General features: G+C 41.7%; 2 protein-coding genes across 3 annotated transcripts in view; both read left to right on the top strand.

Moving 5' to 3' along the window:
- Window positions 1–2,256, top strand: part of reln (reelin) — a 103,573-nt gene extending 101,317 nt beyond the window's left edge. For both annotated transcript variants that reach the window (XM_066684709.1, XM_066684710.1), the window contains one exon: window positions 958–2,256. In XM_066684709.1, coding sequence (XP_066540806.1) covers window positions 958–1,054 — 97 coding nt within the window. In that variant the 3' untranslated portion in view covers window positions 1,055–2,256. The remainder of the gene's footprint in view (window positions 1–957) is intronic.
- Window positions 2,257–7,886: 5,630 nt separating this feature from the next.
- Window positions 7,887–23,967, top strand: dhx34 (DEAH (Asp-Glu-Ala-His) box polypeptide 34). Its single transcript, XM_066684179.1, has 16 exons — window positions 7,887–9,130; window positions 12,371–12,682; window positions 13,783–14,037; window positions 15,062–15,164; window positions 15,637–15,854; window positions 16,630–16,804; window positions 17,556–17,749; window positions 18,493–18,594; window positions 19,293–19,559; window positions 19,682–19,855; window positions 20,759–20,864; window positions 20,957–21,063; window positions 21,370–21,651; window positions 22,097–22,270; window positions 23,078–23,219; window positions 23,376–23,967. Exons 1-16 carry the CDS (start codon window positions 8,444–8,446, stop codon window positions 23,501–23,503), a joined length of 3,426 nt encoding a protein of 1,141 aa, XP_066540276.1. The 5' UTR covers window positions 7,887–8,443; the 3' UTR covers window positions 23,504–23,967.
- The last annotated feature ends 1,265 nt before the right edge of the window (window positions 23,968–25,232 follow it).

The raw sequence follows: 25,232 nt of genomic DNA, 5'->3' as shown, positions 1-25,232 counted from the left end.
CACAGAGAACACACCACACTCCTCACAGACAGTCACCCAGAGGGAACCCACACAGACACAGGGAGAACACACCCCACTCCTCACAGACAGTCACCCGGAGGAAATCCACGCAGACACGGAGAACACACCCCACTCCTCACAGACAGTCACCTGGAGGAAATCCACGCAGACACAGAGAGAGCACACCACACTCCTCACAGACAGTCACCCAGAGGAAACCCACACAGACACAGGGAGAACACACCCCACTCCTCACAGACAGTCACCCGGAGGAAATCCACGCAGACACGGAGAACAGACCAAACTCCTCACAGTCACCCGGAGGAAACCCACACAGACACAGGGAGAACACACCACACTCCTCACAGACAGTCACCCAGAGTGGGAATTCAACACACAACCTCCAGGTCCCTTGAGCTGTGTGACTGTGACACTACCTGCTGCATGGAGCACCCAGAGTAAACCCATGTGTGCATTGGGAGAACAGCCCACTCCTCACAGACAGTCACCTGGAGAAGGACTTGGACACACAACCCCAGGATATTGGAGCTATGTGAAAGCGACACTACCTGTTGTAACACCGAAATTCCACTCTAAATAAGATAGGACAGAAAATGAAAAACTGAGCAGAATGTTGCAATGCAGCTGTAGGTGTTTATTTTTAAAGTAACCGTCCCAACACTGAAGACATGAAACAATTGGTCAGAATCTTAACCAAAAGTGATTTCTGATGTGAAAATGAGCAAAATCCCTGTACCTTTCATGGTGTTTGAGGTTGTGTGTGATGTGCAAGCTTCTGCCTTGTTTTTGAAGCTGCTGCTTTTGTCTTCAGTTCAGTTTATTGTAGAAGGGGCTGAGGTGAGAATGTGCATATATCAGAAAACCCCATTTTAATCTTATTGTTAACCATTATCCTTCCTCTTTCTCATCCCCCTTTCCTCCTGTCCCTCTCTCCAGCACCCGTAAACAAAATTACATGATGAACTTTGCCAGGCAGACTGGGCTTCGTCACTACTACAACAAGAAAAAAAGAGCATTGCAGCAACACGCCTAACCGACTGTAAAGGAGAACCTGGTAATCACATTAAAAATAAAAAAAACGCATCCTCTCCCTGATGACACAGTGACCAGTGGAATCCTTTCAGACTGAAACCACCCCGCTGCCCTCGGATTGACATTTCAACCTGCAACCAATCAAGGCCTTCCCAGGGAGGAGCGATGGGAAGGAAACCACAAAGGAAGTCATTTTGTTTACTTTTCATGAATTTTCAGGTTTGTTATTGTAGTTCTTTCTATGGTTATGATTTTTCCTGGTCCACTTATGACCAGTCCTTTCCCCTTCTCCTTACCACACTGTGAAGCTCTGATATGATGATGATGATGATGATGAATACGATGATGATGATGTGGCGATAACGAAACTAAGGCAGCTGTGAAGTCCAACAGGCTGAAGACTGAGTGCGAGCGGAAGACTCAACCTGTACCTTTTCCCAGGAAAAAGTAACTGAAAACAGTGACAAGAACAAATGATGATCGGGTCAACAGTGACGATGCTAGGAGTTCTGTGTTCTTGCTGTTTTGTGTCTGTATATTCTTTTAGTGATGAGTTGACTGTGATGTTCCGTTCTTTTGTTTGTTAGGTTTAATTCCTCTCTCAAGCATTTTTTTCATCTGTGGAGATACACGGAGGCCTGGTTATAGGCCCATGCCAGAGGTGGAAAGAAAAAAAGCAAAGCAAAACAGCAAATGAAAATAGAGACCTCCCCCCATTTTATCATTTTTATATGTTGATCCCCCAAATACAGATATTTATGGTAAATCGTTCTCCACATAACCTATTTAAAATGCACTGTGTGTGAAATCTGTATGCTGTTTTATAGTGTTAAGTTATTAGGCGGTCAGGTCAAAGTCCTTGACTGCAATGAAACCCCTCCTGTCCACCTCATCCCCATCCCCTTGTGCTGTCCACTTATGTTTACTTTTCATGACTTGTATTTTAGTAACTGGGGGGTGGGGGGGAGATGAGGATTTCCCTATCAGTGTTTGTTTTTGTAAGTCTGTGTAATATATATACTTTGCGCCCTCTCAGTGTAGCTATAACAGTCTCTTGTGTGTGTGTGAGTGTGTGTGTTTGTGTGTATGTGTACACACACACACACACACACACACACATACATATATATATATATATATATATATATATATATCCACCATGGGGAGACAACACAGCCTTATAAAAGGTGAATAAAGTACTGTCTAAACCTCTAGTGTGTTCATGTTGCATGTTTTGTTGTTAATTTATTTATTGAACATAAAACATTTTGCTCCCTTTGTAAGATTTGCCATTTTTGTTCCTGGCCTCGTCTAATGTGGAGAGAGTGGAATTCACTTCTACAGCACTGTTCTGATATCAACAGGGAGGAGGAAGTAGTTTCCTACCCTCCTCTAAATATTACATAGTGCAGTTTCTCCAGAGCTGAGTGTGAAGTAGCAAAGAGCGTTGCTCTTTTCTCCCTGTTACAGGTCTGTGGAGTGTCACAAATTTGAAACTGTAATTATAAGGTAAAATATTATATATATATATATATATATATATATATATATATATATATATATAATACTTAGTGTTGCTTTAAATCTCACCAAACAAATATGAATCATGCTTTAAATACTTGGCCACTGGGGGCAGCACATCTACACCTATATGGATATTTATTAAAACTGGTTTTGACGACCTTTCCAAACAAAAACAGCATTTTTATGTCACTAAATATTTTTTAATACATAAAAATATGAAAATAATAAACAAAAAAAACTAAAAATAGAGATTTTTGAAAAATCTATTGTCACTGTTCTCATGTGAACGAGTGAAACAGAGCATGCTTCTGGGTGAAACTCAAATAGCTCCTCAGTCCCTATTGAGTGAATTTAGGGTGACCAGATCTGAGATGGTGAAAAATAGGACACGTTTCGGGGGGTCCTTTAGGTCCCTTACACCTTTATTTGCTGCACAAAACATGGGAATTTCTCTTTTAATTCATCCGAGAATTTACATTTACGTTTCAGCAAAACTGCTCAAGATGAGGGTAGATACATGAGCTTTGCATGACGTAAACAAGGACTACTGACGTGCAGACTGACCAATTACATGTTTACAGGGAAGGTTACTGGCCAATAACGGTAGCTCTACAGTCAGACCGTCCAATCAGAAGACTTTAGGCTACTTCACCAGTCCCCCTTCTCACTCAAGCGAACCAATCGGAGTAGGGGAGGGCGGGACTAGTTTGTGAACGAAACTTCTCGAAATTCTATGTAATCTCTAGAAAAACAACATCCCGGACGTTTGTGAAATTCCGCCCGGACATTTTTTAAGTCTAAAAAAGAGGACATGTCCGGGTAAAAGAGGACGTCTGGTCACCCTAGTTAATTACATAAGTCATACAACTACAGTGTATACATTCAGATAGCGCTAGATTTCAGATTCCATCATAAATATAAACGTTGAATTAAAAATATATAATGCACGATTAAGATCTAGATTCAGAAATTCTCGACTTGTGCAGTGCACTACATAGGGAATATGGAATAAGTTTGGATTTCACCCGTGTTTTTCTCATGCTTCTTGGTATTTAGATGTGTCTCTTCAATAGGTATGGCCCCCTACTGGACTGGCATAATTATTTTTAATCATCTGGACACGAATGTTTTAAAAAATGGAGTAAGGAAACTTTGTTTTCAAACATAGCCAGATACGTGTGGATGTATGGAGTAAGATTACTGTCAAAAATAAACGTGTGCATGCTCATATACTTTCGTATATAAATATTTAACTTGTAAAAAAAATCTGTTTCATGTGTGTTTTGTATGAATAAAACTTCAAAAACATACGATTATAAATACTTACGCATACAATTTAAATTATTATAGGTACGACTTCTAGATTACGAACACGAATTGGAAAGTGAGAAAACACTTTAGAAAATACGTCACTGGACTCACAGGCAAGATACATAGAGAAGGCCAATCGATTCAATTATAGTGCGCATGCGCGGTCTGCTGTGTCTTGTTTTGTTACTTTTGTGTACAAATTAACTCTTTATGTACGAGAGTATATGAGCATGCACACATTTATTTTTGACAGTAATCTTACTCTATATACATGTGGCCTCAGATATGTGTTTTCCCTGAGTCTGCATAGGTTTCCTCTAGGGGCTCCCATTTCCTCCCAACAGTCCACACACACAGATACAGTTTGAGTCCCCTCACCAATCATCAGTTATTAGGTATAGGGGAGACGAGATGGAGTGCCCAAGCTGGTTTACATTAGATAGGGATGCTCAGGAGGTCAGAGACAGTGAGCACAGTGGCTGATTTATTCAGTCACACCTTGAGTCTGTTCCAGGAGTACTTTGGGGTCTTTAATGACCTCAGCGAGCCAGGACCTCTGTATTATATCTCATACAAAAGACCATACCGTTGATTGAGTACAGTGTCCCTGACAATGCAGTCAGGCATTGGAATCCACATAGACCACAGGGAAATTGCCCCCTCCTGGTCTCACCAACACCTCCCGCAGCCACAGAATTTCCTAGGAGGAATTGTCTCTCATCTTTAGACTTAAAAAAAAAAATAATAATAAATACAACTGGGTTTGTTTTATTATTTTTATTCCTATTATAAAACATTGAAATGATTAAGTTATGAACTGGAAGTCACGCCTAGCCCTTTCCAGTGTTGTGTTTTTTGTTTGCTTTTTTTAAACAACAGACCTGAACAATTTAATTATCCCCACGTATTAGATATACTCCTGATTGGATGATATTAGTTTGACTGAGAATAAAAAGCCACTGCAATTGCAACAAGTGCAAGAAATCTGTGGTTGGAGGTCCAACACTCGCTTGAGTTACAGTAGTCATAGCTGCAGCAGAAGTAATCTAAAGACATGTTGCTCATCTGCAGAATCTTATTGTTCCTCCCAAGGCATTTACTCTCCGACACACAGCCCTTGGAAAAGACTCCTTTGTATGCTCCATATCCCCCGTTTGCAGTAAAGCACTTCTGCCCCGGCAAACATTCAGTCAGGACATATTTGCACGGCTTGTGGACCGACTGCAGCGGACAGTAGTAGCACTGCAGGTTTGCACACTGCCCACCAGGCAGGAGAAACATACACAGATAAAAGACATGTGAGAGTTGGAGGAGAGAAGTAGCAGAACACCAAGTGAGCTCTGTCCGGTTCATTCTTCAGAGAAACCTGAAAGAAGAGGATAATGACTGTGAGCAAGGCTAGGAATTTGTTTTAAATTGCAGACTGTAGAAATATTGTTTCAATATTTACTGATAGCACATTTTACTAAGAGGTTAGTCCTAGCCAGGAAAGTAGAACCACAGGCTAGAGGTGGGTACTAGCTCAGTGGTCACAAGTACCCCATCAAACCACAGTATTCAAAAACCTCAAAGCATTCACTAATATGATTCAACTTAGCTGACATCCAGTATATCAAGCAATCCAACTGCCACTTCTCCACAACAACTCCACCAAGAGCAGACAGACCATGACTAAAAGGGCAAAGGCTCCGGTTCCTAGCTTTAAGTGTTGTGTGCTCCCAGAGTCCGTATGGATTGTATTGACCCATGTGCAAGAGGATTTCTCATAATTTATTTGTAATATGCATTTAGATTTCAGACTTGAAATTCTCACTGTGACAAACAGTAAGGATTCAGTCTTTTATATTATTTTATCAGTCTTTTAAAATAATTACTGTATCCTTTCACACATCACTTGTGCATCATTTCACTAGTAAAATTAAACTATTGGTCCCCTTGGCGGTGACCACCAGTTGGGTAAACAAATAGAATAAAAACTCAGCGTCAACCATCTTACTGATCAGCCTTGACCACAGAATACCTCCAAAATGGCAGTGAAAACAAGACACACATCAGCTTTACAATATCTACCACAGACTGACAGCCACTACTTTCACTGAAAAGCATGCACCAAACATGCCAACCACTGGACAGTCAGTAAAACTTATTATACAGAGAGGCTCAGTTGGTCACAACTGTACAGTTCTGAAACTTTTAATGCCCTCATAAACTGGTCTAAATGCTCACAGCATCTCACCTCCTGATTTGGGACAAGGCCTCTGCGTAACTTCTGGAATGAACAGAGCAGTACCAGACAAGGAGAAACAGGAATAAAGTAAAAGGCAGAGCCTGAACAGCCACTGAATCTCCATCTTAACACGTCCAGCTGGGTTTGCGAGCACAGCTGAACTGGATTAATTGATCGGACCAATCACAGCCAGCTCAGTGTGGTGTATGCCAGTTAGGTGTGGGTTCATGTCTGTGTCTGAAATGGCTCCGTATTTACTATTGCCAAAATACTCAGGATAGAGTGCATCATTATAGTGATTGGAATTCAAGAGAGTAGTGAATATTTTGGACACTAGCTCATGCTGGTTTTTACAAAACAGCACAGTGCATTATGTGAATTCACTATCTGCTAGTGTATATTGGTTAAACACTCCTTTCTGCTGTACACTGGAATTGTCCATGATTTCTGACACTACTACAAAATGGGGGACACCCAATATATATATATATATATATATATATATATATATATATATATGACCATCATGTATATGACATCATATAGTGCACGATATATTGAATATGCTATAGTTTTGAACCCAGCCGGTGTGTAGATGTGTGTGTGGTGTTTTATTTTTCTTTCTGGTTTTAAACCAAAGAATATGTATGAAGAGGAATAATGACAATAATACGTTTTTTTCAGAAAACCAGATTTGAGGTGTCATTTAATAATTAGTCATTTAAATGCTTCAGTTCAGCTTCAGTTGAACTTGAAGAGAACTCTCTAAAATCATGGAAAAATGAAACCCTTGTGACTAAATACTTATGTATGACAAATACATTGGGCAGTGGCCGCCCAGTCATCACACCTATGTGCAACCCAGCAAATTTTGTCCAGGTGGTATAGGCTGGTCCCATATATGGATGACTTCCAGTGCCCATGATGGGACCAGGTTAGCCCTGTGTCTGAAATGGCTCCCTATTCACTATTCCCTATATTATTCACTATATACTGCACTATTATAGGGAACTGAATTCAGGAGGGTAGTGAATGATTTCGAACACTACCTCATGCGGGTTTTCACAAAATAACTCAGTGGATTATGGCTAATCTGATATCTGCTAGTGTTCTCTGTTCTGCTAGTCATGAGTTTTACATGACTTTTTGCAGTGCATTGTGGGATTGTTTAAGTGCACAAGACACAAGTACAAAATGGCAGAACCCCAAACCAGGACCCACAGCATTCCTGATCAGGATAATAGATGAATAAATGCATAAATGATTTGCAAAGCATTTCAAGACTGTGAGCATTTCAGTCTGCATAACAACCGTGGAAATAAATATAAAGTCATTAATATAAAGTTCATGAGTGGTGAAGGACGGTGAAGATAAAAATTATTTTATAAAAAGTATGATGATAAATATATGTGCACTGAATAATTAAGTAGTATAACATTACATGTTCAATAAAAAACGAATCCTTTAAATAACCGTTAGTTTCCACAGATATGATTTATGCTCCTATAGGAACTGTATTTTGATGCTCCGTACCCTCCGAACCCTTTCCGCGTTCGGACTGAATGCAGTTTGTTGTTATTTTTGTTTTAAGACGCTGTCGGTCAAAATATGTTTTAACCTCTATATTTATTTATTTAATCACTATTTAAAGTTTTATGTTTAACCGTTTGTCTGACTGGAGTCGGAACTCGGAACCATTCAGTCTAACAACAGCCGAGAAAGTGCTGTTCGAGGACATGAGATATAGGAGTCGATTCATATTCTAATTTGAACGGATCAGAGTCGGTTCAATGAATGGAATAAAACATTTCAGACAGACGAGAATTCTGTATTTCTGCTTTTTTTTTACCTCTCACAATGGTTCAAGACTAAATTTGAATCCAAAGCATTGGATCCGATTCTTGATTCCCAAGAGCATGAACCCCAGGAACTGATTCTTTTGAAGCCGAGTAGTCTTAACGAGCCGGTTCTCTGAGGTTGAGTGAGTGACTAGGTGCTGGTTCTGTTACGGAGTAAGCGTTGGTAACTGCCCCGAGTCACTGTGAATGGGTTTACGTAAACACAGCCTCGGGTCACTTTGAGTAGGTTTACGGAAAGTTCCCAGGTAACTGGGAGTGGATTTGCGCACTCTGTACCGGGTCAGTATGAGTGGGTTAATGGACCCTCCCTCAGGTCACTGTGAGTGGGTTTACGTGCCCTGCCTTGGGTCACAGTGAGTTGGTATACATGCCCTGCCTAGAGTGAGTGGCTTACGGACACCTGGTAACTGAGTGAGTTTAAAGAGTTTACTGCCACGGGTCTCTGTGAGTGGGTTTACGTGTGAGCCAGATGTGTGAGGGGCGCTGGGACTGGGGTAGCCCTCGGTGCCGTGCACAGCTGGATGAGCTCTTTTTTCGACAGCATGACTACATCCAGGCGAACAGCCCGGAGCACAAGGAGTTCTGGAGCTTCTTCGAGCGCTTCCAGCGGTTCCGAGCCCGGAAAGAGGCGGCAAGCTCCAGAAGCAACAAAGGTCGTGCCGAGCCTCATGAAGGCAAGGCTCGGAAGAAGAAAGTGGACCTTGGGCTTCCCAATGAGTACGACCCGCGGTACAAGATCAACGTGTCCGTGTGCAGCAAGGACATAGAGGACGGCTTCAGGAGCTCAGGTGCCAGGCGGCACGGACATGGAGAGCCGCCTGGTCCGGGCAGGCAGGAGATCGCAGACTGTCGCCTGGCTCTCCTCCACTTCCTGGACTTCAATCAGAAACAGAGCTTTGGGAAACTGCAGAAACTGCGCAAGGATCAGAGGAGCCTGCCCATCTTCCAGTACAGAGAGCGCATAGTGGAGCTGGTGAGGCGCCACCCCGTGGTGGTGGTAGCGGGAGACACAGGCTGTGGAAAGTCCACCCAGGTGCCGCAGTATCTGCTCTCCTCTGGGTTCAGCCACATCGCCTGCACCCAACCCCGCCGGATCGCCTGCATCTCCCTCGCCAAGAGAGTCAGCTTCGAGAGCCTCAATCAGTATGGGTCCAAGGTAGGTCTGATTTTGATATAGGAACACTTTAACTTGTCCTCTCTGTACTCTGCAGGTTACAGCATGTGTCTACAGATCATCCATTGTTCGGGCCTGGAGAACCACCTCATATACACTCACTTTATAAAGAGCACTATAATAACACTGAGGGCCACACAGTAATCAAATCACAGCCACACAGTAATCAAACCAATTATTAAAAAACCCAATCTTGACCCTCTCGTACTCGCAAACTACAGGCCAATTTCAAACCTCCCTTTTATTGCTAAGATTCTAGAAAAAGTCGTGTCACAGCAGTTGTGCTCTTATCTACAAAACAATGACATTCATGACATTTTTCAGTCTGGATTTAGACCAAATCACAGCACAGAAACGGCTCTAACAAGAGTAACTAATGACTTACTCCTTTCACATGATAAGGGCTATATATCTATTCTGGTGCTGCTTGACCTTAGTGCAGCATTTGATACCATAGATCATGTGATGCTTCTTGATAGGCTGGAAAATCTGGTAGGAATAAAAGGATCTGCCCTCTCTTGGTTCAGATCTTATTTATCCGATCGTTACCAATTTGTTTATCTGAATAATAAATCCTCTAATCATACTTTAGTTAAATATGGTGTTCCACAAGGATCAGTGCTCGGCCCTGTATTGTTCACACTCTACATGCTGCCACTGGGTCGACTAATCCGTAAGCATGGGATTCAATTCCACTGTTATGCTGATGACACACAACTGTATATATCAGCCAAACCCAATGATGTTGCTTGTCTACGTAAAATAACAGAATGTCTAACTGAAATTAAAGACTGGATGATGCAAAACTTTCTCATGTTAAATTCTGATAAAACTGAGGTCTTGTTACTAGGTAAAGATACTCAGATACATTCACTCAGAAATGCTGCTATTGATAATTCAACAGTAAAACACAATGCCATCATTAAAAACTTAGGGGTAGCCTTTGATTCGACTCTCACATTTGATACCCACATATCCAATACTGTCAAAACCGCCTTCTTCCACCTACGCAATATTGCCAAAATTCGGCATATTTTATCATTAAAAGATGCAGAGAAACTAGTGCATGCTTTTATAACTTCACGTCTAGACTACTGCAATGCGCTCCTGGCAGGGAGCTCGTGCAAAGCGTTACACAAGCTTCAGTTAGTTCAAAATGCAGCAGCCAGGGTGCTCACTAGAGCTAGAAAATTCGAACATATCACCCCAGTTCTCTCGTCCCTACACTGGCTACCTGTAAAATTTCGCATTGACTATAAAATACTCCTCTTAGCTTATAAATCTCTAAATGGTTTAGGCCCGCAGTATCTTACTGAACTTCTCATACCTTATCGCCCGTCACGTACACTTCGTTCACAGGATGCCCATCTACTCTTTGTTCCTCGCATTAAGAAAAACACAGCAGGAGGAAGAGCCTTTTCTCACAAAGCTCCTCAACTCTGGAATAGCCTTCCGGTTACTGTTCGGGGCTCAGACACACTCTCAATCTTTAAATCTAGATTAAAAACCTACCTTTTTAAACAAGCTTTTGGTTAATCACTCACCTTCAGGTTACTCCTTCTATATTGGTGTTCGGGCTGGTTTTCATATTATCACTGTTCTGTGTTAACCCTGTCATATCACCATAGCTACAGCATTCTTAGTTAGCTGTGTAGTAACCGCCAACACGCTGTCTGTCGCTGGGTTCTCTTGCCTGACCAGTGGAAGCTTTTCCCCGTTCTTTACCATGACCCTACTAACCTCTGTGTTTTTATTTGTTCCCTTTGTCTGGCTTTCTTTCTCCTGTCTCTCTCTCATGCTTTGAGATGTCCTGCTGCTCTCCAGGTGTTGCCCTGATCCAGCCCCTGTGTGTCCTGTACAAGATCCTGTCCTTGTCTCATCTACACTATCATGCTTGGCCATGCTGTTTTATTTCAGATTAACTCTGCACCTAATTTTAACTCACACTGAATCCCTGATCACCTCCTCCTTCATCAGACTCATACATCACTAATATCATCATCCTCACCATTTTCATTTCTGCTTCTCCATCATCATTAATATACTACATTTATATTACTATAACCCCTTCATCGGTCATTTCACTTTTACTTCTGTTCTCTGTTGTGTCTCCGGTGTCGACCCGAGGAGGATGGGTTCCCCGTATGAGTCTTGGTTCCTTCCAAGGTTTCTTCCTCGTGTGCTGAGGGAGTTTTTCCTTGCCACTGTTGCCCCTGGCTTGCTCATAGGAGGCTTGGACCCGGATCTCTGTAAAGCTGCTTTGTGACGACTTTTTGTTGTGAAAAGCGCTATATAAATAAAATTTGATTGATTGATTGACAGTGGGGTTACAGGTGGTGCAACTGCCACACAGCTGCAGTGTCTTGGGGTCTTATGCTTAATTACTCTTGTGTCAGTGTGTGAGGAGTGTGGTGTTTTTACCCAATGTCTGGGTTGGTTTCCTCCCACAATCCAAACACTTTGCCTGTGTGAACTTGTCAGTGACTGGGTAAGTGTGTGAAATCGCACACTGGTGTGAGAATGTAAGTGGCTGTTGCGAAGCTGAAGTCCTGTAACAAGCAAGAATGGGGAAATATTTCATTTTCAAAGCTACAGCATTTGGTCTCCTCAGTTCCCAAATGTTTACAGTGTGTTTTTAGCAGAAGAGGTGATGTGCTTTAGTGGTAAACACACACCTGTCCCTACTGGGCTGTGTATATAATGTACTCTTTTTGATTATTTTTATGTTTATATGTGTTCTCTCTGTGCCTACCCGGGTTTCCTCCCACAGTCCAAAAACACACATTGGTAGGTGGATTGGCTACTCAAAAGTGCCCCTAGCTGTGAGTGTGTGAGTGAATGTGGGAGTGTGTGTCACCCTGTGAAGGTCTGCCTGTCTTTGCATTGCACACAGTTATTCCAGGTAGGCTTCGGACCCACCACGACACAGAACTGGATAAGAGAGGTTGCAGACAATGAATTAATTAATGAATGTTTACATACACACACACACACATATATATATATATATATATATAGGTTAGGCCTCTTTACTAAGGACTCTTATTGGTGTAGTATAGCACTTCTGCCCCACCTGGAAATCAAACCCATGTCTGTTACATAAGTGAAGTGGGTGTATTCATCATGAAGGCTCTGAAAATGAAAAATAAACTGTTCATACAAACTTCCCCTTATTACAATATGGTTGATATGCGTCTATTTCTGGGTGTGTTTTTTCTTCAGGTTGGATACCAGATCCGCTTTGAGAGCAGTCGCACACCGGCTACCAAACTCCTGTTCCTGACTGAGGGTCTGCTACTCCGACAGATCCAGCAGGACCCATCACTGGCCCAATACCAAGTTTTAATCGTGGATGAGGTTCATGAGCGACACCTGCACTGTGACTTTCTGCTGGGTGTGCTGCGCTCTCTGCTCGCCCTGAGGCCAGACATGCGCCTGGTTCTAATGTCCGCCACCATCAATATTAAGCTCTTCTCCAGCTACTACAACGATGCCCCAGTGCTGCAGGTTCCAGGGAGACTCTTCCCCATTCAGGTGAGACGTGAGAGGACACAGTGAGTAGGTGTAGTTGTGATACGTGCTCAGCTTGGTTTGTTTTGGCCTAATTGCCAAATATGTGGTTTTTTTTTTTCTTTTAAATGTAACGTGTTTACCGATGCAAATTTTTAGCTAAACCAGATGTAGACATTTAATTTCTAACTAAACAATTTGCAGACATTTTGATTTACAGAAAATAGAATATGTTACAGATGGGTGCTAGATATGAGGTAGATATATTATGAACATAGCTTAAGTTTCTGAACCCTTAAACAGGACATATTTTAAACACTTTTCCTTCAATTAACATGATTCAAAAAGGTTGCATTGCAATGTTTATTACATGCCTGTTCTTCTAAAAGAAGCAGAAGCTGTTTTAGCTGTTTAAGCTTGTTTCTCTTTCTTCTTTGAACGTGTTTTCTCTCGTTTTACTCAATGTTCTTATTTCTCTGCGCACATTGTTTCTGTTTTGCTGCATTTATTGTCTTTGCACTCTCACATAAATGTGGATCCAGCGTTGTGATTGCATAGATTTGGATTAGAGGGGGCGGGGCAATTCTAAAATCTTTACGTTTCTTCGATGTCAGAAGTATAGCAGAATCAGAACCGCTTTTTATCTTATGTTTCTGACTTAGGTAGCCGACAAAAAACTGACTGGGTGTTTTTTTTTCACAGTGTGTGGGTTGATGGGCTCCAGATCCCCACGTTAAGGTGCACGTGCAGTGAACTATTCACAATAGTTTTATTTTTATTTAACCAGGCAAGTCATTAAGAGCATATTCAAATTTAAAGTGGCAGCCTGGCGAGCAGCAGAACCTACATGTGGAAATGGAAAACACAAAAGATGGAAAAAGTATAAACACAGACCAGAGAAAATCAAAAAGAGAAAGGTTGGCCTCATGTCAAAAATCAGAGAAATAGGTATATGTATCAGTAAAAAATTATGAGCCGAGAGAAGTGTTTGTATTAGCGATTTCAGTCACGTGTGAAAGTAGGACCTGGCGTTAAATGGTGGTGCAGAATCTGTTTGTAAGTATGGTGGAGGGTGCACATTTGCATGACGGTAAACTGCATTATATCTGTGTGTGTTTGTTTAGGTAATATACCAGCCCATCCCACCAGAGGAGCAGGTGTCTAAATCTGAGAAGCTGGATCCACGACCATATCTGCGTGTGCTTCAAGGCATTGATCAGCGATATCCTGCTGAAGAGCGCGGTGACCTGCTGCTGTTCCTCAGTGGGGTAGCGGAGATTTCCACCATCATGGACGCTTGCCAGACTTATGCTGCACACACAAACCGCTGGATCGTATTGCCCCTGCACAGCACCCTGTCACTGGCTCAGCAAGATAAGGTGGATCAGTGCTACCATCATCCACATCTGCACAACAAACTGGGCTACAAAGTCTGGGCTTTACTCTTCAGTATTCTTAGGTCCAAGGTTTCTCTTTGTAAATGCTGGGTTGCCAGGATGTTTAAAATGAATATGAATAAGATGAAAAATTAATTGGAAAATGCCTTAAGAATATTTTAAAATTAGTTTTTAAAGATTGTTTGGTTCTACTTAAAGGGGACATATTTAGAAAAAATCCAGTTCATGTTCAGTGCCTGTGCACATTGATGCAGTAATCTGGAGCACACCAAAACCCACCAAAGCACACATTGTGAAACAATACAACCCACTCAGTTTGCTGTGTGATGCCTAAAACAGAAAAGATGGGATAAAATGAGCTGTTCTGATTCTGCTTCTGACGTTAAGTGGAGAGACTTTAGAATTGCCACGCCCCCTCATCTGAGTCTGTCCAATCACAGCGCTGGACCAGTGTTTATGTGAGAGTGCAAAGACAAGGTTAAACTCGGCAAAACAGCCACAAGGAGCACGGAGAAATAACTGCACTGTGTAAAACTGGAGAAAACAAGAATGGCTGAGAAAGAGAACAGCAAAAACAACTAAAAACCAGAGCTTCTGCTCCTCGCTCCTCACTGCTGTGCGCTCGGGGTCAGGGTGAACAGCGAGCACCTCATTATCATTTAAAGGAACAGGCACTGAAAGCGGGCGTTCTGAACAAGGGTGTTTAGACAGGGGACAACGCTGCTGTGGGGCTTTTTACAAAAGTAGGTCGCAGGGCAGGGGAGAATATGTCCACTTTAATGTTAGATTTCTGTCGGATTTTCAGCAGATAGTAAATCATTCCAGTAGGCACTCTATTTTATAGCTATATTTCAGATATCTAGACTTTACCAATTGTGTTTGGTATGTATAAAATGCTAATCACATGACCAGAGATGCAGGTAGTACTTAGAAATGTCAGCTATAATACAGTAATGTAATAACTTTCAGTCAGTATTGTCAATAATTTATGTATGTGTCCTTTAAGGTGTTTGACATTGCACCTCCGGGGGTGAGGAAGTGCATCATTTCCACCAACATAGCTGAGACGTCAGTGACCATCGATGGAGTGCGATTTGTTGTTGACTCAGGTAAAGTAAATGCGGAATGAGGGAAAAGAAGCATGAGCATACACTCTCCATACCCAAAAATTAACTAAATAAAATACTAAAATAAGGCTAAAGTAAAAGTATCGTGCTTAGAATAAAGGAAAAGTATTGGAATTCACTAAGAATGATCCCATATTAATAAAAAATGTAAAACTCAGACCCCAGCTGTAGAGCCCTTCTCTCCTGCATGGGTCCAGTTAATCAAAGCCTTTAAGATCATCAGAATATTTAAGCCATATAAGTTGAGAATGAGTTCTCCAGAGCAGTAGATCTCCAGGACTTTTATACTCCATAATTCTTTGGTAATTTTTGGCCAGGTTTTGGTGCTTCTGCTTTCACTTTTTTGCATGCTGCATTCAATATCTATTTTTGCCTTGTTTTGGATTGGTTACCTATCAGTATGTGTTTGCCGTTTCTATCCTCTGATCCTCTGATATCGTTGTATGACTGGTAGGTAAAGTAAAGGAGATGAGTTTTGATCCAAAGGCAAAGATGCAGAGACTTCAAGAGTTCTGGATTAGCCGTGCCAGCTCTGAGCAAAGGAAGGGTCGTGCTGGAAGAACCGGGCCAGGAGTCTGCTACCGGCTCTACGCTGAGTCAGACTATGAGGCCTTTGCCCCGTACCCTGTCCCTGAGATCCACAGAGTGGCCCTGGACTCCCTAGTGCTTCAGGTATGTCCTCTCACATCTCGGTTTGTATAGCTGGAACACAAACAGGAATTTACACTCTACAGAATCTGTAATGTGTTAATTTTCTTGAAACTTTATTTAACAAATAAAAAGAATTGATTTCCAAAGTTGTTATTGTGCAACTCAATTGTATTTTGAAAATATAAACAGTTAGGATTTAATGTCTGCACCACGCTCCAACAAATGGGACAGAGGCAAATTTTATAGAAATATATATAAGGTAAAATGTTTATAGAATATTCAAGTTCTACCATTTTGAAAAAGAGTAGCATTCAGCAAAGTCTCAAGGGTTCGTGGCTCATCTCTTTGTTGTGAGTCCACCTTTCTCAGCGCTTGTTTTTAGGAGAAATATACATCATGCATCTGTGCCCACAGCACTGGGTTTGTGTGTTGTGACATACTGCAAATTACAATATAATGTGATTACAAAATCTTGTGATATGGTTGTGATATAGTTTTTAATTTTATTTTTCAAAATTTGTTGATTTGAATGCCTTCATTCGTCTATACACCCACTGAGTCTCTGAGTTTTAGTGACTTGTAGGGTGTTTAATGGCATATTGAAGCCTATCCAACCTTTTAAAAGGACATAATATGCAGGCCATGAACTGATTAAATGCATTAAAGGGAGTTCAGTGAAAATCCAGATTGTCTTGAACACATAGGAAAGGAGCTGCAATGTCTTTTAATTTTCACTTTGTAGATAATCCACATTAAAAGTGAACTGGGCATGTGTTTGTGATTTCTTTTTGTGCAGATGAAGAGTATGGGTCTGGGAGATCCTCTGTCTTTTCCCTTCATAGACCCCCCTCCAGCCTCCAGCATTCAGACAGCCGTGACATATCTGAAGGAGCAGGGGGCACTAGACGTCCGTGGAGAGCTCACCCCCATTGGTAGACTGTTGGCCCAGCTGCCTGTGGATGTGGTCATAGGTATGGAGTTTTACTCCACGTTTTTTTGGTTTCTGTGTTACTTTAACTTTACGTGTAAGAAGTACCTTTCCAGCAGTACTTAAAAATTTGTGGAAAAGGAATCCAGTGTAGAAAATGAATGGGCTCCTGATGCAAATTCCATTGAAATCTTATGGTGCTGTTTGTTTAACAGGCAAAATGAATGCCTGCATACTGTTAAATGCATCAAAACTCCTTATTTTATTACTGTTGCAATGTTTCGACCACTGCAGTCCTCATCAGGTAAACACCCAAGTGAAGAAGAAGCAGCTTTTTGTAGGGACCCATAGCGACATCACATTTTACCTGCCCACCAGTTAAAAATGTTGTAACAGTAATAAAATATGGGAGCTTTTTTGTACAACAGTCTGCGGGAGTGTTTTGCTTGTGCCTTTGCAGCAGTGTTTCAGTGGTGTTGGATGTGCACACTCATCTTTGTTTATCCAATAGAAGCTAAACACAACATTTCCACAGGGATCAATTAATTGATTATTAAAAAAATTATTAAATTTATTAGAAGGACCCTTAAAATTTGGAGAAAGAGGGGAGAGGAGTGGAGACCTCCAGTCATTAGATTTGCTTGTTTATGCATAAGAATGCCCAAAATTTAACAACGTCCAGAGACTGAAGTGGAATATTCTGTAATTGTATGTGTTTATGATATAGATATGATATATGGTCAACACCAGAGCAAAACCAAAAGAGAAATGTGTGTGTGTGTGTGTGTGTTTAGGTAAAATGCTAGTCTTGGGTTCTCTCTTCAACCTGGTGGAGCCAGTGCTGACCGTTGCTGCAGCGCTCAGTGTTCAGTCACCGTTTCTCCGCAGTGCTCAACATAATCCTGACTGCTCCACTGCACGCCAGCCCCTCAACAGTGACCTGGGAGACCCCTTCACGCTGCTCAACACCTTCAACGCATGGGTGCAGGTCAGTCAGCTGTAATCACCGCTCCAAGAGCAAATTTTTTGATAGCTGATAGACAGCAGTGTTTGGCCGGTTAAAATATTCAGACCTGTAAATTAAGACATGCTAGAAACAGTGTCCAGGACATATATTCACAAATGGAAAGGTCTGGCCTTGAGGTTAGAGAAGGGAACTTGAGGCCAGAGGGTCGCAGGTTCAAATCCAGGGACCGGCAAGAAAGGGTTAATTCATGGCTGAAGTGCCCTTGAGCAAGGCACCTAACCCCCAAACTGCTCCCCAGGCGCTGAGGTGGTTGGCAGCCCCCTGCTCCGGTTGTGTGTGTGTTCACTTCCCCTAGTGTTTGTGAAGAATTACTCCACTAGTTTGTGTGTTCACAACCATGGATGGGTCAAATGCAGAGAAGTCGTTTCCCTAAGGGGATCAATGTTCTTCTGTAATTTTCTCTACAGTGAAGCATCCCACATCAAACACTTTGGATCATTTTATTTACAACTTAACAATTTAATTATCCTGATTTTTTACAAATCAAAGGTCTATCTGAAATATGGAATAATTTGATAAATCAATGAGAATAAATACGTGTTCCTGCTTTATGCAAGATCCAGAGATCAGAACATTTGCTGGTTTTGTTTTGGAGCAGCTAAAGTTATTCAGTTATTTCTGTAAAGTTTTCTTTTGTTGTTGTTGTTTGTTTTTCGTCACACCTCTTCATATTGATATGTATTTATCATTTGCTTCTCCTGCAGGTGAAAAGCGAGAGGGGAGGAGGCTCCAGGAAGTGGTGCAAAAGAAGAGGACTAGAGGAGCAGCGGCTGTATGAAATGGTCAATCTGAGGCGGCAGTTTAAGGTGATCAGCATCAATTGGGTTGTATGTGAATCAGCTCCTCCAAATGTGAGGCCATGGTTACTTCAGGTGGAGTTCTCGTGTTATGGATAGAGGGATTGTGAGACTGACTGTAGTTTAGGGAATACAGTCACTAAAAGCAGCACATAATGATAAGAGTCTCTCCTCCTTTCTGCTCGTATGAACAGAACACCTTTTTTCTCTCCTCATCCAAGGGTCTATCAGCTTCTAAATTCCATGAACACACACTGCTGCTCTGGAGGGCTTTTTGTGTTCAGAAAGGGTTCTGTCAGTCAATAAACTACATGAACTCCTGTTCTAGGGGGCTTTTTTTCCACATCCAGGGGTCTGTTAGCATAAAAATAATTTTATAATTATAAATCAAACCAGCAATTAACAAAGTAGACTGTGGAAATGAGAATATGTCAAAGTATAAAATTAATGTTTAATGACTTCATTGAAATATCTATTCTCATTCGCCCAATAATTTTAATACATCTGGAGTAGTGGGTAACAACACTGCCCCCACATGGCAGACTGTGGTTCACTTCCCAGTTTAGTCACTACACCAATGACTAGTTTCCACTGTCAAGTCACCAAACGCTACATTTGAATGCATCTGTAGCATAACTAGAGTTGATTCTAGCTCTGATTAGAGCAAATTCTAGTTCCATATGTGAAAATATGTACCCTGGGTTTAGGAGCTGCTGAGGAGCCATGGGCTACTAGAGCAAAAGGAGCCTCCCGCACCATCGGCTCAGGGCCGAGCCCAGCGCAGGGAGAGGTTTACAGAGCGGCAGAGACTCTACCAGATGAAGAGGGAGCACGATCTGCAGGAGGGCAGCCGCAGAAAGGTGCTCCGTCTGGAGGATGGCTTGGAGGCTGAGCAATCCTCTGGCTCAGATGGTGAGGGAACAGCATCTAAGAGTAACAACAAAGACTCTATGGGAAAGGACATGGATATCCAGGTGATTGTCATGGAAGAACTGCATTAATCCAAAACTAGGGACGATCCTCCAAACAATTAACACTGCAACACTAAGTATTATATGCAACAATTAATTTCACTACACTCTTTTTCTCCTCACAGGAAGTGAAGTTCAAACTGCGACATAACGTGACAGAGCTCCAGGAGGCTGCCTACGTCAGCGCAGATATCTCCTCTCGGCAGCAGGCTCTGCTCAGACTGGTGCTCTGCCGGGGTCTGTACCCACAGCTGGCACTGCCCGATGAACATAATGCCAACCGCAAAGATTCAGAGCAGGTAGGGCACACGCAGTCTTTGAAGTGGGCACCGCCAAAACCACACCTTAGAGGCCAATCCACTTGCCTAGTAAAGGACCTATAAAAGCCTGTATTCAAAATGGCCACCTCTTGTGTGGTGGACCCACTCTATGCAGCAGGAATGACACAGAATATTTATTCTTCATCTGATTTGATTTACACTTTATTGGAAAAATGTAAAATAATATATAATCATTTGCGCAAAATGTTTTGGGGTTTTTTTTGTGATTAAAAACAATTTCTTCTATAATTTCTGGTTAATATTTAGTCTGCTAAAATTGGAAGTAAAATCAACCAGAGTAGGTATCAGGGCATACATCTTTTAGAAATGTAAGCATCCTTTTTGTATATTTATATACTATAAATAAAAATAGCATCGTGGGAAAACCTGTCCTCCAGTTCATACATTTATAAAGTGAAGTTGGTAGTGTCTGCAACATCCTAATCACTGTCTACTGATGCGGTGCTCAGAGGAGGAAGGTGCTGAGATGCGTCTGAAACTAACACTTGTATAAAAAGCAGCATGATTTGTATTCCAGTCTCTGTACAGTTGACATTATTCTGGCTAGCGACGTAGTGTGTTAGCATCCTGGCATGGTCCTAACATGTTGCTGTCTTTGAAGACACTGTCTGTGAAGTCCTGTTGATGGCTGTGTATTTATTGCTATGCAATGTTTCACCGAGTACTTTCAGATGCGTTTAGTGAAATGTCTTAGTTTAACAAGCTTATTTAAATAATTTTGATTAAATCAGACATGATGATAGTATCTATATCAGAAAATGAAAAAAAATGCACCTTTAATTAGATTCAATTTATTGTCACATACAAAGTTATATTCTACCCCATTCAATAATCTAAACATGTATGTTGTCTTTGTTCTAGGTGTTTCACACTCGCAACAAGCAAGGAGTTGTGATTCACCCCACCAGCGTGTTTGCCATTGATCCAGAGGTTCTTCATGTTTCTGAAAATGAGTCCAGCGAGATTGGTACACACTCTTCATGAAAACTTCATGTTCGAACCAAACTTCTTTCCTGTTTCATTTCTCTCTTCTCTTATTTGCTCTGTCTCTCTCTCCAGGAGCTGGTAAGGGGCAGAGTAACAGGCATCAGCTGCTGGCTTTTGTCACTCTGCTGGAAACCAACAAGCCATACGTGTCAAACTGCGTACGCGTCCCAGCCCTGCAGGTGAGTAAAATGAGTATATGAGGGTGTAACCACTTACTAAAAGAATATCTGTCATACAGATGCCTTTACATTTTTATATGCACTCAATATTTTAAATAATCTCCATCACTCCTTAGTCCATAACGCTGGTCTGAGGGAGCTGCTCCTTTCAACCTGGGGCTAGAACTGAGTAAATTCAGTTATAATGCAGCTATAAATAATACATTTATATTAATCAGAATTAGTTTAGTTTTTATGAGGTTTATTGATATGAATTGAGTGTTGGGGACCAAATGATTTATTTGCCATTTCCTCATGTTTCTTTAGGCCTTGCTACTTGTGGCAAACTCCATCGACAGCAACGCGGACTGCACACGTCTAGTCATTGACGGCTGGCTGGAGCTGGAAGTGAGTGACGGAGAGGCCGCTTTGAGAGCTCTGTCTTCATCACTGATGCTGAGGGGGGAGTGGGAAAGACTGCTGCAGGCTCAGCTGGGGCAGGCAGGAGCAGGTTCCACTGCAGGCCTGGGGCTCGCTGGCCCAAGACCAGCCCGACGTGAGCTGGAGAAACTCAGCGAGGGACTAGTACGCTTTCTGGTCTATACTGAGGTACTGGGTCAAATGCTAATATTTGTATTAATTTTATACTGATGGAAACCCCTGGAAGGTTTACAGATCTGTGTAAAACAGACCATCCTTCATTTATTTAAATTCCAGTCAAGACAACTGTGAAGTCTCATCTATTCATTTCTTATGAGATCAAATGTGAAATAATCCACTTATAAGGATCTTTGGGCTGTCCCTTGAACGTGTGTCCATCGCTGTGATTGGACAGACTTAGACAAGGGGGTGGGGCAGTTCTAAAGTCTCTGTACTTGACATTAGAAGTAGAGCTGAATCAGAGCAGTTTGGATGTTGAGAAACAGGAAATGCCTCTTGTAGACATCCTCTATATTTCCAGTATATGAAAAAATTGGAAACTACTTCTTCAGCTTTGCTGCTGTCATACACATGAAATTTAGAAAGAGTGGTTAACACTGATGTCTCTGGTCAGGTGAGCTATGGTCTGAGGCGGCTGACAGCACTCCAGTCTCAGAACTTGTACGTTGGACCCCAGCTGAACACAGATGTTTCCCTCCCACCACTGTTTCCTGGAATGAGCGCTGAACCAGATCCAGTTAAAGGAGGTTTACACGTCACCAACTACTTTACATATAACTGCCTTTGTGTGAGTATTCCTGCTGCAACCTGTTTTCTGCTAATTTTCCAAGATATGGCTGACATTAGTGGCGACATTAGGCGACGCACACTCACATGTTCACTCACACATTCACACCTATGGGCACTTTTGAGTCGCCAATCCACCTACCAATGTGTGTTCTTGGACTGTGGGAGGAAACCGGAGCACCCGGAGTAAACCTACGCAGACACGGAGAGAACCCCTCACAGACAGTCACCCAGATTGGGGCTCGAACCTGCAACCCCAGGACTCTAGAGCTGTGTGACAGTGTCACTACCTGTTGCACCACAGTGCCACCCACATTTAAAAAATAAATTACTACATATTTATTACACATTACAATCACTAATATGTGTTAATTTTCCCAAACCTGCTGCAGCCCCCCAGTCCTACCTCCAGTATTCTCACCTCAAGAAACGGCCAACCAATAGCAGCTTTGTTAATAACAGAGTGTGGGAATAGACTTAGTGCTGTTTTTTATGTTACAGCCTAATAAACAAGCTTAATATGTGCTGATATAATTGAGTATTTGTTGGTTTTGTTCTTTTATCGGAGCATTTCTAAACATAAAACACCAAAAAGAGCAGTCAGGTGCAGTTCCATGTCAATGTTTATCTGCATTTAGTTTATTACGTCATTTGAACACAGCAGCTGTCCTTCACGTGAAAATTTCATGAAGAATGGACCAATAGAAATGCTCCAAAACTGCTTTTTACATTGACTTCCATGTAAATGTAAGGTTTTTCCCTTCTACCTCCCGTTATAAGTTATCCCGTGTGTGTGCTCGTTACACAGGACTCCAAGGATCTGTACAGTGAATGTTTACGCACATTTTGGACCTGTCCTCATTGTGACCTGCATATGCCCCTGACGCCACTGGAGCGCATGCAACACGAGGCCACCTGCAGGCCGACAGAGGAACAGCACCCCGACGACGGTAACAGACACAGCAGAGATTTTGTTATAAAAGTGTCTGATATTCGCTGGCTATTTGTTTTGAACCATATTGAGTCGTGTTTGTGTTTCAAGGCTGGGGTCTCTGTGGTGAGTCCACTCAGCAATGAATTGATCTGGTTTTATATTCCTTCCACAGACCCTGACTCGGTAAAACCTGCGTCCTCTTCAAGTCTGACTAGGCTCTACCACTGTGACGTCTGTAACAAAGACCTGAACCTCACTTCCACTGAGATACTCAAACACAAGCGCCAGCACCTGTCCTGAGCCCGAGCTGGGTCCCTGGTAAAAAAAAAAACATTCATGATTTAACCCAAAGGCCCAGGCTTTGGATCGTCTCTGCGCTGCTTTCTTTACGTGTTTAAGTTATTTAAAAAATTCAAACATTTCTTGGTCAGTTTTTACGATTGTGTAACAAAGGGTCATTCTCATGAGCTTATCGTCAATGTCCAAGGACAAACATGTATCTCCATTGTTGTCAATTTTTAGTTTTACTGCGTCATTTGAACACAGCAGCTGTCCTTCACATTGTGTACAAATTTAATGATAAATGGACCAATACAAATGCTCCAAAATAAAAAAAACTGTTTACATTGACTTCCGTTGAATTTAAGAAGGGTTTTTTTTTATCCCTTCTCCTGTAAAGATGGAGATAATCATTGAGATGCATGTTTAACTTTGGACAGTGCTGTTACTAAACGTTTTGTGAGTGTTATTTTACAGATGTTCCTGTACAGATCTGTAGAAATAAACAATTTCAATGAAGAATAATCAAATTTATATCGAAAGTGTTCTTGCTGGTGGATAAAATGTGAATGGCAGCTTTTTATTATTTTTTTTCCTCTCTCTCTTCAGTTCTAAATTGTGAGTGGATGAATATTCCAGCAGGTGGTGCTAGTGGGAGTCTGAAGAAAAGAGAAAATGAGTCATGTTTCTATAGCTCTGCAGAAGGTGGTGCATCAGGTGAGGGGTCTGCTCAGACAGGTGTTCGCTTTACAGGGTGATCACTCGTTTGAGGCAAAGCCTTTGTTCAGTAGAGCGTGTTCTCCCTAAACTAAAAACTTAAGGAGTGTGTGGAGGTGCAGTCTCACTGCACGTTGTGCAACAACAGTAAAAGCCCCTTTTTCAGGTTCTGTAAAAGACTCCGAGCAGGTTAGTGCGGTTCTTTAGACCCATGGTTCTCAAAGTAGACACAGACTAAAAATCCAGCAGCACATACACGAGGCAGAAAGTATAATCCAGAGGGTCAGTGTTTCATTAAAATATAGAATGAGGGTTTAATTAATGATACAAACCCACGATATGTAACACTTCAAAGCAGCACATTGGCACAAAGTCAGAGAAGTAAGACAGCACATAAAATAAAAACCCGTCTCCAAAAATAAATAATGAATCAGAATAAATATCTCATTAAATAAATAAACAGGTAATATTTTCTCATTAATTACTTTTCAAACTAATAGATACATACATATTAAAATATGCACATCGGCTGAAACAAATGATTCAGAAAAGTAAATAAGTACTCGGGTACGGAGTTACTCAAAAATTATGTTATTGATTAATCAAATCAAAAGGCACATTTATTAAGATGTACGGATGGGGTCTTTGAGGGGAACTCGGCTAGGGTTCGGATGTGTCTCGAGGACTGGATTCCAGCGAGGCAAAGTGATGGTCTCACACTTGGACAGGAAAAAGGGTTAAATATGTGGGGGCACGGTTTCCGTCCCTGTTTGCTTTCCCCGTAATGCGTTACACTTTGAGGACCTTTCGCGAAAAAAGTCTCAGATCTAAGGGTAATGAAACATTTAGTTCCTATTCACCTAGGCGTTATTTCACTGACAGAACTGTCTCCATTGTCACATTCAAAAACCTGCCCACCATAAGATTCTCTTTGTCTAGCTCTGTTTCTGAGGCACAGCCCTCTAGAGCGGGGTTTGGTCTGATTCTGATCACCAGCAGCAGCAGAGGTATAAATCAGTTGTGGGTTGGTTTT

Source organism: Hoplias malabaricus, chromosome 11 (genome assembly GCF_029633855.1).
Source record: "Hoplias malabaricus isolate fHopMal1 chromosome 11, fHopMal1.hap1, whole genome shotgun sequence".
In the NCBI taxonomy this organism is placed as follows: domain Eukaryota; kingdom Metazoa; phylum Chordata; class Actinopteri; order Characiformes; family Erythrinidae; genus Hoplias; species Hoplias malabaricus.
This window is presented reverse-complemented; position numbering and strand designations above follow the sequence as displayed.

Excerpts from the sequence above, each read along its gene's own strand:
- dhx34 (XM_066684179.1), top strand. The coding sequence starts at position 8,444 with ATGTGTGAGGGGCGCTGGGACTGGGGTAGCCCTCGGTGCCGTGCACAG. Across the intron at positions 17,750-18,492 it reads CCTTCAACGCATGGGTGCAG|GTGAAAAGCGAGAGGGGAGG; the intron begins GTCAGTCAGCTG and ends CTTCTCCTGCAG. Across the intron at positions 22,271-23,077 it reads TTACATATAACTGCCTTTGT|GACTCCAAGGATCTGTACAG; the intron begins GTGAGTATTCCT and ends CTCGTTACACAG.